The following is an 18,666-nucleotide window of genomic DNA, read 5'->3' as shown; positions in this document are numbered from 1 at the left end:
TTTAAAAAATAGTATACATTTTACTCTAGAGTCTAGAGGATAAAAAAATCACAAAAATTACTATAAGACTTAGTCTATAACTGGACTTCTGTCTCCAAATATTATAGTTGCTGAGATGAGCCTTTTTTTTTTTTTTAAATACAGCCTTCTTGTGTGACAACTGGCCTCGGTCATATGTGTGAAACAGTAGTGTTATTTTTCCTCCATCAGATGGCGCTAAAATGTCTTGCGCTGTCTGAACAACTAAACAGAAAAAGTCAAGTAGGGAAGAGCTATTTTATTTATTATCCTAATATAGGCCTGGTTTCACAGACTGGGCTTAGAGTAAACCAGCATCAGGCCTTAGTTCAATTTAAGTAGCTTTTATAAATGTGTCTTAGAAAAAGCATTGCTGGTGTGCATCCTGAGACAAAATAATGGCACTGATATTTTAAGATATGCCAGTGCAGGTTGCGTTCAGTTAAAACAGCTCTAACATGCATTTTAGCTTAAGGCTTGTCTGTGAAACCGGGGTTAGATTACAATTCATGCAGAATATAATTGAATGTCCAGTCAGTATTTGACATATCTGCGCATACATAATATTCTGGACACATCACACATTGTTTATAAGCATAAGAATTATTAAAACAACACAGTGCATGACTGTGGGAAACGCACCTCACTAGATTGTTTGTTGTTTATTCATGATTAAGATGATAATGTATCATCTGTGCTTTCAGTGGACTCTTCATCTGTGTCAGAGCTATCTGTGGACTCATCGTCATCATCCTCAACGTCATCTTCATCATCATCAGATGTGTCAAATTCATCATCATCATCATCATCCGATTCCTCCTCCGCTTCTAGAATTTACCAGGGTATCCAGATGAAGAAGGTGAATTCAACACACTTGAATTTCATTATTAAAGTTACCCATTTGGAACATTGCTTTTATTTAATTTTCATTCATGCCTGTAGTGCTTCACAAAACATTTTTGTTTAAAGCAATTTAGAGATATATATATTTATGTTAATTCAAAAACTAAAGAGGAAAGTTTTAGTGAATCTTGAGATTGTCATAAAAATGTAAATGCTTCAATTTGAGTGGAAAACAAAGTGGAACTACATGTCAAAAGTGGATGGATGGATGGATGGATGAATTTATATATATATATATATATATATATATATATATATATATACTGTATATATAGATAGATAGATGATGGATGATAGATGAATTGATAGATAGATATAGATAGATGATGGATGATAGATGAATTGATAGATAGATATAGATAGATGATGGATGATAGATGAATTGATAGATAGATATAGATAGATAGATGGATGATAGATTAATTGATAGATGATGATGATGATGATGATGATGATATAGATAGATAGATAGATAGATAGATAGATAGATAGATAGATAGATAGATAGATAGATAGATAGATAGATAGATAGATAGATAGATAGATAGATAGATAGATAGATAGATAGATAGATGGATGGATAATAGATGGATAGATATGAACTCACCAATCAGTAACTTTTCTTCAATGAGAGGCTGGAAGCTCTTAGCCTCTGAGTTTTGGGGCTCATAAATTAAAACTACATTTAAAGAATGAATGAGAATGATGAAAACATTAGTATCATGATGTAAGAAATGCCAAATAACAATACTATAGTCCACAATACAAATGGCTGCTTACTCATCTGACAGAGCTTCTTGGCGAGTGGATAATTCTTTGTCATCACAGCCTGTAGAAACTGGACTCAGAGAAACACGAACAGAACATTTGTTTAACTGCATCTCAATAGGCCAATGCCCACTGTCCAAAGTTGAAGAAGTGAAATAAAAAAGTGTGTTTGACACTTGCAGCCATTTTCAAACACATCAGAACTACTATTTCTTTCTGATAAAAGCGTCTGCTAAATGCATAAATGTAAATAAACCTGATGTGTACCTCTGCAAACAGTTCTAGAGGCACGTGTCCTTCTGCGCTCTCGGTCTCTTCCTCTTCACTTTGGGCCTCATGAGGATCCTGGTCATTTGCAGACGACACTACTTGAGGGGCCTGGATATGTTTTTCAAGCACACTTTCTGACTGGACTTCACATTCTCCTTGCTTTTCTAATGTTTAAATAAGAAAAAGAAAATCTTTTTTGGGCCCTGCTGCATTTGTACAGGAGCCCATGGGCATCACAAAATGCGTCAGGAACTCTGAGACAAATGGGTTGAACAATAAATGCTTTAAAAAAGAATAAGGCCCTGTTCACTCCTGGTATTAAGATGCGTTTTGGTCGATCGGATCACGAGTAGACATCCCCGTGGTGTTTTAATCCGTCTCTATTGTCAGAGACTATTTATATAAAGACATGCCACTTACTCAATCCTCAATACAACTATATAGGGAAAACCCGTAACGCCAAAGATGGCGGTTGTATGCACATGTCCCGCCCCTCCCGCTGGAAAGCCAATCGTCTGCCTTTAACAGTCAAGCCGGGAAACATTTAAGCCTATCGTCTGGTTCCACTGACGCATGCGCACAGTTGAGGTTTGCGACAGTGGAAAATACGTTACTGTTTGAAAAGGCGGCAGATTTGATATGCAGTGTATATGTGAGTTGTGTAAATATCAGACATCCCAAGTGTCTACCACATATTTATAGCGGCTCCCTGATGCACAAAATTAGTTCAAATCTCCCGGAAACTAGAGCGAGCGAGCGAGAGCTCACACATACTGTGTTTCAAACCGTGCAGCGCGTGCACGTCAGAGGGAGAGAACCCTTGCGCATGCGTAGTAAAAGCATAACCTGTGGGGAAAAAGGCGTTTTAAACCTTATTTTGGGGCAAAGTCATCAAACTTTTTCAGCGATCTTTATCATATTCTACTGCTGTTTCTATACATGCAGTTTTTATGTCCCGGTGACCAGTGAAAGTGCAGTTCTGACTCTCTGCCCATTCATTTAGATACGAGCCTGGTCTTGTTAGTCCGAAATAGCTGCCCGGAGGCGTTGCCAAGATGGCGGCCGAGTGGCATGACTTGTCTAAAAGGACTTTGCTATTGTCCACTTTCAACCACTTCTGTCCTGATTTCCTCGAGGGAATGGTCTTTTTTCAGATCTTTCGATCTAATGGATGAAATAAGCTTGTGGAATTTACATGTGATTTACACCCGGAGATGACGGAAAAACACGGAGATTAGCAGCTGACAGCCACAAGACCAGCCGAACGCTGTGAGTGTGTGTTAGAAATCAGGAATGGGGAGAGAACATTGTGCTTGGTACATTTTTCATCTTCAAACCAAACTTGGGTCTTCATCCGACAAAGTTAAATCCCGTCTGGCTAGAGCTCTTCCTATAATGTTCACGGATGAGGTCAGTAGACGGAGAGTAGACGGTGTTTTGTGGCTGTTTGAACACATTCGACCACATGATCATTTACACTACGAAAGCAATCCGGTCAAATGTGTTTTTTACTCCCTCTGGAAGTGGTCAAAAGTGGACAAGCTCAAAACGCTTTAGACCCTATTTAGTGTTGTCCACTTGTGATCCGATCGACCAAAACGCATCTTACTACCAGCTGTAAACAGCCTATAGGATAAAACAGATTCAGTACCTGTCATCATAGGGGGGACCTGTTTAGGTAGTTTATGTCCATGCGTGGTTACATTTCTGAAGGACGGAGCTTTAGAGGCATTATACCCTCTGCTGCTGAAAAAAATGGGTGATAAAAGGTAAACTATTAGAGATCACTGGAGCGAATGAATGCCATCAGCTTCCCTGCTTTATGCATGTACGGCCCATAAACCACATCCCATGCATGACCCAAAGAGCATGTTGACCGGAATACAAAAAAGCCACTGATACAATCAAATTAAAAATAAGGATTTTTCTATATTCCTCTCAGTATTATGCATCTGTCCAAATGATCTAGTATAGAGAAATGTCACTTTTAGTTATTATTGTCAGATATCAAATGCTTTTACCTCTTGGAATTGTGTTCTTTGTGAGAGGTACTTGATGTTTCAGAGTTTAGGGAAGGATTCCCCTCTGTCTTTATAGAGGGATCCTGCTTTTCTCTCTTTTCACTGGGTTTTGCTATCGGTTGCCTACACAAAATCAAACCAATGCATTTAAATGATTGTTAAAGTGTATTTCTGACATGACAACTCTAGGAGTGTTTGGCATGGTAATGGATATGACAATGTTGAAATGTTTGGTCTTGGCAGAATAGATTTGTTACACTGCTTCTGCTGCAGAGCAAGTATGAGACTTGCTACTGCCAATACACACACGCTACGCTGCTGTGAGCAAGTCCTGCTGCTGCTGTACGATATAGTATACACTCACCTAAAGGATTATTAGGAACACCATACTAATACTGTGTTTGACCCCCTTTCGCCTTCAGAACTGCCTTAATTCTACGTGGCATTGATTCAACAAGGTGCTGAAAGCATTCTTTAGAAATGTTGGCCCATATTGATGATAGCATCTTGCAGTTGATGGAGATTTGTGGGATGCACATCCAGGGCACGAAGCTCCCGTTCCACCACATCCCAAAGATGCTCTATTGGGTTGAGATCTGGTGACTGTGGGGGCCATTTTAGTACAGTGAACTCATTGTCATGTTCAAGAAACCAATTTGAAATGATTCGAGGTTTGTGACATGGTGCATTATCCTGCTGGAAGTAGCCATCAGAGGATGGGTACATGGTGGCCATAAAGGGATGGACATGGTCAGAAACAATGCTCAGGCAGGCCGTGGCATTTAAACTAAGGGGCCTAAAGTGTGCCAAGAAAACATCCCCCACACCAATACACCACCACCACCAGCCTGCACAGTGGTAACAAGGCATGATGGATCCATGTTCTCATTCTGTTTACGCCAAATTCTGACTCTACCATCTGAATGTCTCAACAGAAATCGAGACTCATCAGACCAGGCAACATTTTTCCAGTCTTCAACTGTCCAATTTTGGTGAGCTCTTGCAAATTGTAGCCTCTTTTTCCTATTTGTAGTGGAGATGAGTGGTACCCGGTGGGGTCTTCTGCTGTTGTAATAATAATAATAATTCATTACATTTATATAGCGCTTTTCTAGGCACTCAAAGCACTTCACATGGAAGGGGGAATCTCCTCAACCACCAATGTGCAGCATCCACTTGGATGATGCGACGGCAGCCATAGTGCGCCAGAACGCTCACCACACACCAGCTTACTGGTGGAGAGGAGACAGAGTGATGAAGCCAATCAGTGTATATATATATGGGGATGATTAGGAGGCCATGATGGACAGAGGCCACTGGGCAAATTTGGCCAGGATGCCGGGGTTACACCCCTACTCTTTCGAAAGACATCCTGGGATTTTTAATGACCACAGAGAGTCAGGACCTCGGTTTAACGTCTCATCCGAAGAACGGTGCTCTTTGACAGTATAGTGTCCCCGTCACTATACTGGGGCGTTAGGACCCACACAGACCACAGGGTGAGCACCCCCTGCTGGCCTCACTAACACCTCTTCCAGCAGCAACCTGGGTTTCTCAGAAGGTCTCCCATCCAGGTACTAACCAGGCTCAGCCCTGCTTAGCTTCAGTGGGCAACCAGTCTTGGGCTACAGGGTGATATGGCTGCTGGTTGTAGCCCATCCGCCTCAAGGTTGTGCGTGTTGTGGCTTCACAAATGCTTTGCTGCATACCTCTGTTGTAACGAGTGGTTATTTCAGTCAAAGTTGCTCTTCTATCAGCTTGAATCAGTCGGCCCATTCTCCTCTGACCTCTAGCATCAACAAGGCATTTTCTCCCACAGGACTGCCGCATATTGGATGTTTTTCCCTTTTCACACCATTCTTTGTAAACCCTAGAAATGGTTGTGCGTGAAAATCCCAGTAACTGAGCAGATTGTGAAATACTCAGACCGGCCCGTCTGGCACCAACAACCATGCCACGCTCAAAATTGCTTAAATCACCTTTCTTTCCCATTCTGACATTCAGTTTGGAGTTCAGGAGATTGTCTTGACCAGGACCACACCCCTAAATGCATTGAAGCAACTGCCATGTGATTGGTTGATTAGATTATTCATTAATGAGAAATTCCTAATAATCCTTTAGGTAAATGTACATATAATATAGTGAATTACCCGTAGCAGATCTATACCGGTGGAGCTGGGGAAGGTGGAGGGTTTCTGAAAGCACGCTGCAAACTGCTACAGCAAATGCTGACCAAGTATTTAAAGATTGAGCCGCGAGCTCATTGGCTACTGATACAATCAGCTGTGCTCTATAGACCCCTTTCAGTTGGTAAACATTGTGACTTCAGAACGATTCCCTCTGGCCGCTTCACTAACGCTAGTTAGCAAGTTTTGTTAGCTTGTTTTTTTTTAACGACTGGAGAAAATGTGATTTTATCTTAATGTGTAAGGTTACTCACTGTCCAGGACAGCGATTGTTTTAAAAAAAAGTTAATTTTAATGGACGGAACCAGATTGGGTGACCCGTACACACAATGGATGGAAGATCTGACAGGATTAACGTTACCTCGGTTGAGTGGCCTGACATCTACACCTACCTGATAGAGAAACCGAGCGTAAAGAGAACCTGAAGGCCAGAAGACGACCACGTAAAGAGTGACATTACAGTACAACTTTAAAGATGAGAATATTTTCTAGAAAAAAAAATTCCAGATACAGCAACTTTATGTATTTGATTATTCTTTCTTACCAGATTCTTCAAAAAGTTTAGTCACAATCAATCAACAATGTATATATACAATCACAGATGATTCACAAATAATCACAATAGTTTAGAAAACATTATGTGATAAAATTGGAGCCTGTACTCCGTCGATTATTGTACCCAACAACACAACAAGATGACATTTTAAGCTTATCCGAATCTGTGCTGGTTTGTATTGGATGCCTCCAGTTTTGCCTCCAGTTACCGCCATGACGTAATTGTGACGTTAGCGCAAAAAAGGGTCTATAGAGAATGATGTGATTGCAAGCAAACTGAGTTACGTATCTATTAGTCTGCGTCGTCTAGAGTTTCATGACACAACTTTGTATTTAATACATCAAAGTATATGAGCATTCTTACTTCATCTATGCAGGAAAATACGTTTAATTGTAAATATTGTGAGGCTTTTACAATGTTACCCGTCGACTGAGAGCTGCATGGGCAATTCATGTTCATTAATCACCACTGTTATAAAATGTTTTACCTTGTGGAACTTGGAGCTTTGATATTTGTTGTCTCATAGTTTATAGATAAATCCTGTCCTCTTGTCCTCCCGCTGGGTTTTGGTTTCTGCTGCCTATACATAAAATCAAACCAAAGCACCAAATGCATTTGACGTGAATGTGAAAGTAACTAAAGCAAACTGTATACAGTATAATATCCAAAAGATAATCTGAAAATCTAAACCTACTCTGGTTTCCATTCCACTGATTCTTTTGCCACTGGATCTACAGAACAAAGGACATAACGTCATTCAACCTTTAAGAAAAATAACCCTTGAGGAAAGCAAGGCAGACTGTCGTCATGTGCGTGTAACTGCTTAATGTAAAAAACAAAACAAAAAAACAGTTGCTATAGTGGATATGTATTGATAGAAATGATTTCCTGCTAATTGATTATTGTACCTGTTGAGCTGCCAATCACTGGTTTTGAGGGTGCAACCTCCTTTAGAAATAGAAAAAACAATACATTCTCTATTATTTCTCTATATTACTTAAATTGCTAAATGATCAAGACACTAGTTTGTCACATGATATGAAAGTTAAAGGTTCTCTAAGCGATCCTGGGTGACGTCACTTCTTGTTGACGTTCGAACTATTGTCAAACAAAACGGAGGCTAGCTAGACCCTCCCTCCTCCTCATCCGCACACTAACCCCCCAAACCACACCCCCAAACCCTTCTTGTCGGTCATTGGCTGGAACAGTTTGTTATGTTTTGGGGAGCGGGTCGCTGCAGTTTGTTTTTGGTGCTGTTTGTGAAGCATGGGCTGTCTACAGAGATCGCGTTTCTTTACAGTGTGTTCAGGGGACAGGCAGCCAGCGGATAGTGAGGAGATGTTTGCTGTATGTGACAAAAAATGTTTTGGCCTAAAAAACACATGACATCGCTTAGAGCACCTTTAACAAAGCACAATATCGATATATAACCACTAACCTTTTCATTGTCTTTTGATGAGACTCCTGACAGCCGCCCAACACACTGTAATCTTAGCATTAATAATAATAAAATATTTAAAATAAGTATTTTGTTGTTAAAGAAATGCAGACATAGTAAAACCACTGTATAGAGACTTTTAAAGAGTAATGGAAATTATACAAATGTTTATGTTGAGTTAATGTAAAAATACACGAGAGCCCAGTTTTAACCTGTATGTGCCCTGATGTTCTTAACATTATAGCTAACAGTCAGGTGTATTAGTCTTAAAGGGTTAGTTCACCCAAAAATGAAAATGCTGTCATTAATTACTTGCCCTCATGTCGTTTCAAACCCGTAACACTTTCATTCATCTTCAGAAAACAAATTAATATCTTTTTGATGAAATCTGAGAGCCTTCAGTCCCTCTGTTGAAAGCTACGCAACTACCACTTTGATGCTTCAAAAAGTTAATAAAGAGATCATAAAACTAATCCATATGAATTGAACGATTTAGTCCAAATTTTCTGAAGAGACTCAATCACTTTATGTTATGAAGAGATTTAATTTAGGTTTTATTTACATATAAATCAGCAAACAAAAACTCAACCGAACCTGTTTGATGCGCAAAAACAAACCTCATTCTTGCTGAAGCTCAAAAGAGCTGAGAATGAACCTCATTGGTTCTTGCATGTCAAGCAAACATGCTTGAGCTTATGTTTACCACAACTGATGTGTGACTTGAATGTTTATATATGAATAAAAGCTTATATTAAAAAATGTTGGAGTAAATAGCTCAATTTATGTGGACTAGTTTTACAATCTCTTAATGCACTTTTTAAAGCATTTAAAGTGGCAACGTTAGTTGCATAGCTGTCAATAGAGGGACAGAAAGATCTCAGATTTCATGAAAAAGATCTTAATTTGTGTTCAGAAGATGAACGAAAGTCTTGTTTGTAAGGCTAAACTACACTATTAATTACACTAGGGAGAGTAATTAACGACAGAATTTTCTTTTTTGAGTGAACTATCCCTTTAAGACTTGAAGCGATGCCTGTAACTCAAGAATCTGTTGAATGTTTTAAGCCTTATTCACTTTCAGACACATTCTATTGCAACGTTTACAGACAACAAAGCGATCGTTTTAAATGTAAAAACGGGTATTAACTGTTTGAAAAATAACGTAGAATAATTTATATAAAACACGTAAAATAATAGATTAAAATGCCATATATGAGCGTCCTTACCTGTTCATCTGTGCTTTATTTTTAAAGGATCTATCGACTGTAATCGAGAGCTGAACGGGTAATTGTGAAGTCTGTCATAAAATTGAAGGCCTACAGTAACACTTTTCAGAAGTTTCTTTTGACTTTCTGAAGCCCTGTCGCAGTTTGAGAGGGCAGGCGTGCTGTTTCCATAGCAACTGGAGGCGTCACCTCCAAACAATCCGAGTGCAACATGCTCCTTCCGGAACCAACGTCTTGCGTGACACTTGCTACTTGTTTTACACAAATTGTAACAGCATACAATAATGTATTCATTATTTAGCAATATACATTATCATTAGGCTATTATACCTTTTGTTCAATGAGGATTTTAACTTCCAAGTTAATAAAAAGTGACTAAAATTGTGCAAATGATAAAATAGAGTAGACAAAATGTGTAGCCTTTATAGATTAACGTAATGTCTTTTTTGAAAAAGAAGGCAATTACCAATGAACATTTTTACTTAGGGTTTTGCCTGTACACCGAGATCATATTGCATAGGGGGAAACTTTGGTTGATTCCAACATTATTTTTTAATATTTCTTTGGGTCTGAATAGACACTTTCCTTAGAGTCCCGACAATACAAAAGCTTTGAACATTAATTTTAACACATTTTGAGCATGTTGTAACACGTCTCAATGGTCCTACCATGCTTTCTGCTATATTTAAACAATTCTGAAACTATTTCTGAAATAGCAAAAAAGTAAAAGGTAACACATCAATGTGAAATTATTTAGGGATGCACGTCCAATATATGATCAGTTTTAATGTTATTGTTATCGGTCTGATAAGAAAATCTGTCCGATAAATACTGGATTATTCCTTCAGCTGAGACACATCAGATGCGCACTGTTCAACATGATGGTTAGTAAATTGCTTGAAATATTATTTGAATCACTTCAAAAATGAAAATGCAGAGAAGTGCAACATGTGCAGTCTGTCATAGCTATACATAAAAATGTAATCAGGCTCTCAAAAATGATCAAAACTTATCGTTAATCGGCATTCAAATATAAAGAATTATATGGTTATCGGCATTGGCCAAAATGAATGTAATTAATAAATTGTATATTGTATAACATTTAAACACAGCTGTGACAACGTGCCCCAATTGAATGCAACTTGAATTAAAAACCCTGCTAGAGAAAATAAACCTCGGAGTAACTTTAACCCCAACATTTTATATTTACTGAGATAGTAGTATAGCTCAACTGTGACAACAAGCCCTGCTCTCCCATTACTTCATGAAGTGCTCGCTTTAAACAATCTAAGACTTCTGCTCAAGAGTTTCGCTGATGTGATCCAGCACGGGATACAGTGGTCTGCTCTTCCTCATCAGGTGTGTCTTCAGGTGTTTGGCCAGATGGTCACTGCGCATGAAGCGTTTGTTGCAGTCCGGGCAGGTGAAGCGCTTCTCTCCGGTGTGTGTGCGCAGGTGTCTCTGGAGCTCATCGGAGCGCGTGAAGCTCTTCCCGCAGAACATCCAGGTGCACACGAACGGCCGCTCACCTGTGTGCCACCTCAGGTGTGCCTTCAGGTGCGACGTCTTTCCGTACACCTTCCCGCAGCCCGGCATGTGGCACACGTGCTGCTTTCTCCTGCCCGGCGCGCCCGTGCTCTTCTGGCAGTTTGGGCACATGCATCTCCGGCTTTTCCGAGACTTGGAGTTTAGCAGGGTGGCGATTTGGGACTGGTACTGGCTGAGCTCCGGGTGACCCAGAACCCACCCGCGGGGGATCCGCTGAAAATGATGTGTTGAGGAGACACCGGCGTCTTGTAGGGTCCACCATTGTATATCCTCCCGAGCCAATTGCCTCTGCGGATGATGCACAAGTCCAGTGTGTGTGGGTGCGTAAGCTGAAACTGACGTGGGAAGAGAAGCGTATGAGGAGGATGCTGATGGACACGGCAACATCTTCAGCGGTGAGAAGTCATAGTGTTCAGCTGGAGGTGTCAGTGGCACGTCGTGGTGTGGGTTTAATGAGGTCTGGAAGTGCTGGGACAGCCTCGTGCCACAGCCAGAGGAGAACGCTGCATGTGTGGAAGCGTCACTTCTCCAGGGATGGAAGAGCTTGGGTGGTGAACCTTCATACGGGACGTGAGTGGATCCGGAGGCACAGGAATGGCTGATGCGATTGCAGGTGTCTTCCAGCAACATCAAGGGGGATCCTTTGATGGATTCTGGGGTGGAGTTTGGAGTCCGATCCTATGAAATATCAATGCATATAATTTATGACAATACATTGAGGTCTTAAAGCAACACCATGTGATTTTTCCTCAGCGGTCGCCCTACAGGTTGGAAGCAGAATTGTCCATTACTGCTGTCGTAAATAATTTAGCCTTCCGCAGCCGACTGTCGCACGCGCACGCTCGCTGTTTATCCAGCGCCGGCTTTGGAATCAACAATGGCAGACATCCCAACCTGCAAGAAGTAATTTCAGGGAGGTCTATCTTGGTGACTGGATTGTTAACGGGGGTGGCAGGGGGTGGCAGGTTGACTAGCTTTCGTGAGGCACACTCGCAAGGTCTCTCGCTCTCTCTCTCTCTCCCGTGCTCGCGCTATGTATGTTATGTGCTCAGTGTGTTCTGTCTCGCATGCGCGCTCTAGATTCCGGCAGATCTGAACTAATTTGCGGGCATCAGGGAGACGCAGGAGACTCCCGGGAGACTTGGGATGTCTGCAATGGCCACAGACAATTTGAGGAAGTGGTGGGGGAAGTGACGTATGCCGTAAAGCAGTCGAATTTTGTAGTTCTTTTTGTGCACGGGTTCCTACCCGAAACCCGAAGTTACACAGTGCCAGTAAAAGCGATACAGACCACGTCAGGCTATGGCAGACGTGTCATTTAACTTATTTTAAGTCGATGTACCATCACAAGGGTCTTGGAAATATATTATGAAGGTTGAAAAACTACATAGTGTTACTTTAAAGGGATACTCCACTTTTTTTGGAAATAGGCTCATTTTACAACTCCCCCAGAGTTAAACTGTTGAGTTTTACCGTTTTTGAATCCATTCAGCCGATCTCCGGTTCTGGCGGTACCACTTTTAGCATAGCTTAGCATACATCATTGAAGTGGACAAGACCATTAGCATTTCTAAAAAAAAAAAATGACCAAAGAGTTTCGATATTTTTCCTATTTAAAACTTGACTCTTCTGTAGTTACATCGTGCACTAAGACAGACGGAAAATGTAAAGTTGCGATTTTCTAGGCTGATATGGCTAGGAACTATACTCTCATTCCTGCGTAATAATCAAGAAACTTCACTGCCGTACCATGAGAGCAGCAGGCGTAATGATATGAAGCAGCGCCTGAAAATAGGCCACCTTCCGTCAACACAACGGAACTATTTTCAGGCGCTGCGTGACGTAACGGCGACCAAAAGTGACGTCAGTATTGGTCGTGGGTTCGTCGCGTCACCAAAAGACTATGCCACGACGTTGTGGCAACTTCATCAGAAGGTAGTCTCGTGACCACAGCGCTTGGTCGCTTCCTTACCTTCCCACAACGTTGTCTAAAGACCAGCTGATGACCAATCATTTTCTAACCTCCTCACCACGTCTTAGCCACGTCATTTCTTGACTTAGAAGCAGATGTACATTTTAATAGAAGAATTTTTTTTCAGATATTTTGTATGTACAGGTGCTGGTCATATAATTAGAATATCATCAAAAAGTTTATTTATATCAGTAATTCCATTCAAAAAGTAAAACTATAATTTAATTTATATATATATATATATATATATATATATATATATATATAATTTAAAAATGTTACCCTATTCACCTGTGACAGGGTAACATTACCCTGTAACATTACCCTGACACTTGTTACAGTGTCTTAAGTGAGACACTGTAACAAGTGTCTCACTTAAGACTCATTCAAGTCATACAGATTTCAACAATTTCCCTTCGGTACACTAGGGGGCAGTATATGCAACTCAAACGATTGCAGCGAAGAGCTTCCGCTGCTGGTGTATAGAAGTCCCACCTCACGAACCGGAACATGCGTGGATTGTGTTTGAATTTTCACTTTTCGTATCCTTTGACCGTCTTCTAGTTGTTTATTTTACACACTTTCTTATCTTTTTAGTTACCTAACGTTACAGCAGTAGTTTAACTTATCAATCGAAGAAAGAAGAAATACACCATTCCTTCAAGACGAAACAGGTAAGTGTAAAAACAACCCGCCGTAAGGGTCCCACACGTTCTCTAAAGTTTCCTAATTTTACATTTTAACCAAGATCTCTATTTCAAATGTAGTTTAAAATGGCTTTTTAACTAGTTAGGTTTAATTGTTGAGTAGACAGTGTTGCGTCACATTTGCTCAAATAGAACATGTCTGAGTGGGCCTAACGTTACTGTAGGCCTACTGTTGTTGTTTTATATGTACAGATACTGGTCATATAATTAGAATATCATCAAAAAGTTGATTTATATCAGTGGAATTTACTGCTGTAGTCTCTTACTGTGGTAATTTCATTATCCTGGTAAATAGAATAACTTATTTCAGCTTTATTTAATTGTTGTTTTGTATTATTACATATTGTTTTTCTCCCTTCCCAGTTCCTAGAAACCCTGTTTTTGTCTGGAAATGTTGTATTCACACAATAGTGGTGTGGGAAACTATTAAACTCGCATCTAATTTCTTCCATTGCAGCTCTCGGTGATTGTCTTCACTGAAATCGGAAATCACAGAAATCTGCAGTGTTTTTCAGGTAAGCATGTTTTTAAAAAAGTGATAGTATTAAATCCAGTATACAAATATTGTTATTGGGGGACTGTAAACTATTCTGTTTTTAGAACTTGACAATCCACTAACTTAAACCTTTTCAGAAACATCAAGTGGCTACCATGTCCTTACTAGGGGTGTAGTTTGATACGATACACTTGTGTCACGGTTCGGTACGTTTTCGATACAGCAAAAATAAAGAAATGCCAGAGAAATGTCCTTGATATAATTTTTTTAATTATATTTTTATTAAAACTAACATCATAAAGTATGATATTTTTTTACTTTGAGCAATGATGGAGCTATACTTGACTTTTCTTAGGAGCATATAAAACAAAAACAGCTCCTTGGACAAAATGAAATGTAATATTGTAGTAGTTATAAACAAAGGTTTATTTTAGTTCAGATTAACATTTGAGGGCAGCAATTGTATTCATAATGTCAAAATAAAACCGACGTAATGTTACTTGAAAGCATTATAGCCTACTATTCCTGCCACACTTCCATGGTTACAGTTAGTAGTGTTACTACAGTAAATCCATGGTGAATGTTGCTGATCTGTGGACACTGATTAGTTCATTCATGGCACAATGTTTCTCCTGGTTTCCACGTCAGCGCGGTTTGAATTGTAAAATTTGATTGTATTTTAGGATGAAGCGAAGTCGGAGAATCTATTTACAGTCCTGGAGAGCTACCAGACGCACTCTCCAAAAACTCCATGCAAGCCAGGCAGAAAATGCACGTGCGAGCCAGACAGGGAATGCCTGTGCAAGCCAGGCAGAGAATCTCACTCACCAAAACACTGAGAGCCTCAATAGAGACGCATTCATGGCATGTGGAAGAGATGGAATGGTGATAGAGGACGTGTCCGATTTGAAGAGAGATAAAAGCATGAATGAAGACAATTTGTTTGAAGACAGTGTGCATGAGTCATGTGACAGGCACAAAAGTGGTATGGAGTCACCCTGCAGTGACTCAGTGAGCAGTGACTCAGACCTCGACAACCACTCTGATGGCACATTGTTTGAAGCCCTTGCAGCTTGGACCAGTGAGTTCCGGGTGAAGCACAATGCTGTGGATAGCTTACTGAAATTGCTGCAAAGCCATGGTCATCCACAACTGCCATCCACTGCCCGTACAATCCTATATTGTTTGTACTTTCCCTAATGTTCACATTTCTTTGTAGCTGACTTTAACCAGGCACTTCGGTGGTTGAGAAAGGCCGAAACATTGTCAAACGTGGAAAGTGCAGATGATGGGGCTGTGCTCTCAAAAAGGACATCAAAAAGGCCAGCAAAATTTGCTTACAGCAGCGATGAGGGTATTTACATTTACATGTAGTTATTTATTACATGCTGTATCTCTGACTGGTTTGTTGACTGGAGTTTATTATATGCTTTTTAGATGAAGACTCTGCAGAACAGGTCCTCCAAACTAATAAGAAATCCAGAGGTATGATATTAAATAACTGTTCAATATTTCTCAAGAGTACCATGCTTCACAAGACTGCCCTCTATAAGAAAATCGCTAGCATGACATTTTTGGAATTCATTAGACAGGGTCCCGTAAATGAATGATTAACCAAAGTATCTTGGTAATATGTATCATCTAGGTTTGTCCCATGGACCACCAGAGGTGCCACTTTCATGGAAATCTTCTGCAGGACCAACACACCCTCCACCTCCCATCTGCATCTTTCCGCAGACAAACACTATGAACAGTAAGTTAACAATTGTTGCATAAGCTTTGTCAAGTTGTGCGGATCTATATTAAAATATACCTTATGTTGATATTTTTTATTTATTTACACAGACCTTGATCCAGTTAGTCCTATTCAGCCTGAGATGTCTGATGGTATGATTATATTTTTATTGTTGGTTTAATGACTTTGAAAATCTTGTTTATTTGTAAAGTGTTACAGTTATCAACATATCAACATATTGACACAAAAAATGTAGCCTGGTGATTTGAACTTTGGTAGTTCTCGTTTTATAACATGCTGAACCTAAGTGTTGAGTTTAATCGCTTGCATTTTGTATTGCATATGTGCACACAGAAACTGCCAGCTGCTCCTCAAGTGTGTCAGACTCTATCTCCGCCTTAACCCAAACGGTTACAGTAATACAAGGTATGTTAATTTTTATTGTGGGTAAATTTCAGTCATGTAATAACTGCAATGTGTTATCTTTGCACTTTGTACGTTTCTGACCTTCATTTTAATGTCTTTGAAACATTTTGTGTTTCTGAAACAGAGACACTTAAGGCAATGTTGACCCGCCAGGATGTGATGGCAAAAAACATCCAGGAGATCCTCCTCCGGTTAAACCAGACTGGAGGGGCCAGCCAGGGTCCGGAGACCCCAATAGAAATCGATGTGGCCCAGTCTTTGGAAGAACTTGCTGTCTTGGAGGCAAAACTGAAAGAGCTTCCAGACTACAAGAAGAGATTGGTGGGTAATGGTTTAAACATAAAGCTATGTTTTATGTAGAGCTAAATATTTACTGCATTACGGATTTTTAATTTTCTGTATTTCCTCTGTGTAGACACACCATCTCAGTCTGATTGGTGGAGCCAACCCGGGAGAAGTTACAAGGCGTATCATGAGGGCTGTAGCTTCTAGCAGTGTCTGGAAGAACTACAGCCTTCATGGGAAGAAGGGAAAAAAAACGTTGCTGCATACAGCAGTGTACCAGGTTATCAAACGTGAGTTTAATATAAGTGTTACTTTTGGTAATAATTGTGTGGATGTTCCACAGCACAAAAAAATGCATTTATGCTTGTCTAAACAATTTCTGCTTTACAATTGGTTCATGTTTCAAAATATAGCTTGCTGTTTTCAAATCTAAAAGACAATATCAAAATGCCCTTCTGCTTCATTTAATATATATTAAATGTGTCCACCACTTGTTTTGTAAAACATTGTAATTACACAAGAAATTTACAAAACATTTACAAATTTTTTTATTCTACACAACAGGGGCTATCATGCTGAGTCGGTCCGGACTACAGGACAAAGCTGTGGAGGAACTCGTCACAAATGTTTTAAAACATGCCCCAGCCCACAGTAAACTACAGGTACAAATATACACTTCTTGTGAGCATTTCACTTAAAAGACTGTGGCAATCGACTATTACTTGTAGGGATGGGCCGATACCACTTTATGGAATGAGTAGCAGTACTTAGTATTTCATTTTTTGCACTTGCCGATACTTACAGTGTACCGATACAAAATCTTGACATTAAATCTTGAAGGTCTGTTCACTTAATTTATTTAAATTGTTTGTCTAGGTGCAGCCAGTCCCAGAAGTGGCAGTCCCACATTAGGACAATAACCAGCAATTCAGATGAAGACCTTTTTAAAGTGTTTTAAATAGTGACATTTATTTTTTTCCTTTTTTGCTTTAATGTATAGTTGTTTTTTCCCCATTTGTTATTTTAGTGTCTGTTAAATTCTGTTAAATAAAATCTGCAAAAACACTTTTCAGTTCTTTCAATTATTCTACAATGTTTTTTAACATGTTTAACATTAACATTAGTGAATGTTTAAACATGTTTTTACCAATTGTTTGAGTAAAATGTCGATTTGAACAGTAATGCTAGTTGAAACAACCAACAAACAAAAAGTTCTGAACAAGAACCACAATTATAGATGTTGCTGTGGCAGGTAAATGCTAGTATAAATGGATGTCAATAAATCCACTGCAGAATGAATATATATATATATATATATATATGAAAAAGTCATCAAATGACCAATTGGCGACCAATAACGCTGCCGCAACGTACTGGCTACGTCGCAGCAACGTCATCCAAAAGACGAATCGGCGACCAAAATTAAATAACGTTTAACATAACGTACTGAAGACGTACTGAAGACGTTGTCACGTTGTCGGTTGGCGACGTCGTAGCGACCTCTTTTGGTGTTTCACTTTGGCGGTTGTGGCGACGTCATATGCTAACGTAAGCGTGACTAAAAATGACCAGCACGTGACGTCGTCACAACGTAATATTGTTTGCTGGGATATAGCCTAATAACGAATCCCTCCCAAATCATCATGCAAGCAAAAAAACATCAAAATGACAAGTTTGACACAATTCATCAGAGGAAATCTTTTAACGCACCTGAAGGAAAGCTTGCAGTGGGTCATTGTGCATTATGGCGTCCACAGTTATGCCGCACCAATGAAGACTTCTCGATCTAGATCCCCTGTAACTGTGTTTGGCACCGGTGCGCCTCTTTAATGCCGTGCAACAACACACGGGATAATCCTGTAGCAAAGTGAACACACTGGCATCATTTCATTGAGTTTGATCAGAACTCCAGCCAGTCAGAATGAAGCGCTTTGCCTTTGAAGATTACCGCTGCCCAATCATCACAGAATAACGAGGAGCTCAAGTCTTATGAGTGTTTGCTGCTTTGGAAAATAAAACACTTGATTATTTGGAGGGAGAGATGAAGGAGGTGCCATTAATTAATCGGGATTGTGAATGGATCAAAGAAATAATAGTGTATGCCACTGACG

The 18,666-nt window shown here is 39.8% G+C and overlaps 2 protein-coding genes across 6 annotated transcripts; both read right to left on the bottom strand.

Moving 5' to 3' along the window:
• Positions 1-649: 649 nt before the first annotated feature.
• On the bottom strand, positions 650-9,632 carry erich2 (glutamate-rich 2). 5 transcript variants are annotated; one of them, XM_056266101.1, is made up of 11 exons: positions 9,387-9,632; positions 8,161-8,212; positions 7,631-7,670; positions 7,417-7,453; positions 7,210-7,302; positions 3,981-4,103; positions 3,611-3,702; positions 1,957-2,123; positions 1,702-1,759; positions 1,529-1,600; positions 650-845 (listed from the first exon to the last, which is right to left on the bottom strand). In XM_056266101.1, the coding sequence occupies exons 1-11, from the start codon at positions 9,392-9,394 to the stop codon at positions 691-693; spliced, it is 897 nt and encodes a 298-aa protein (XP_056122076.1). In that variant the 5' UTR covers positions 9,395-9,632; the 3' UTR covers positions 650-690. The 5 variants fall into 5 exon arrangements, with proteins under 5 accessions (XP_056122076.1, XP_056122073.1, XP_056122077.1 ...); XM_056266098.1 differs by having other exon boundaries at positions 3,611-3,705; positions 9,387-9,631; XM_056266102.1 differs by lacking the exon at positions 3,981-4,103 and having other exon boundaries at positions 3,611-3,705; positions 9,387-9,629.
• A 989-nt stretch (positions 9,633-10,621) lies between these two features.
• On the bottom strand, positions 10,622-18,310 carry LOC130100600 (transcription factor Sp5). Its single transcript, XM_056266111.1, has 2 exons — positions 18,266-18,310; positions 10,622-11,612 (listed from the first exon to the last, which is right to left on the bottom strand). Exons 1-2 carry the CDS (start codon positions 18,296-18,298, stop codon positions 10,674-10,676), a joined length of 972 nt encoding a protein of 323 aa, XP_056122086.1. The 5' UTR covers positions 18,299-18,310; the 3' UTR covers positions 10,622-10,673.
• Between the last annotated feature and the right edge of the window lie 356 nt (positions 18,311-18,666).

Source organism: Rhinichthys klamathensis, unplaced genomic scaffold (assembly GCF_029890125.1).
Source record: "Rhinichthys klamathensis goyatoka isolate OS25496 unplaced genomic scaffold, OSU_Roscu_1.1 h1tg000244l_1, whole genome shotgun sequence".
NCBI classification, from domain to species: Eukaryota; Metazoa; Chordata; class Actinopteri; order Cypriniformes; family Leuciscidae; genus Rhinichthys; species Rhinichthys klamathensis.
This window is presented reverse-complemented; position numbering and strand designations above follow the sequence as displayed.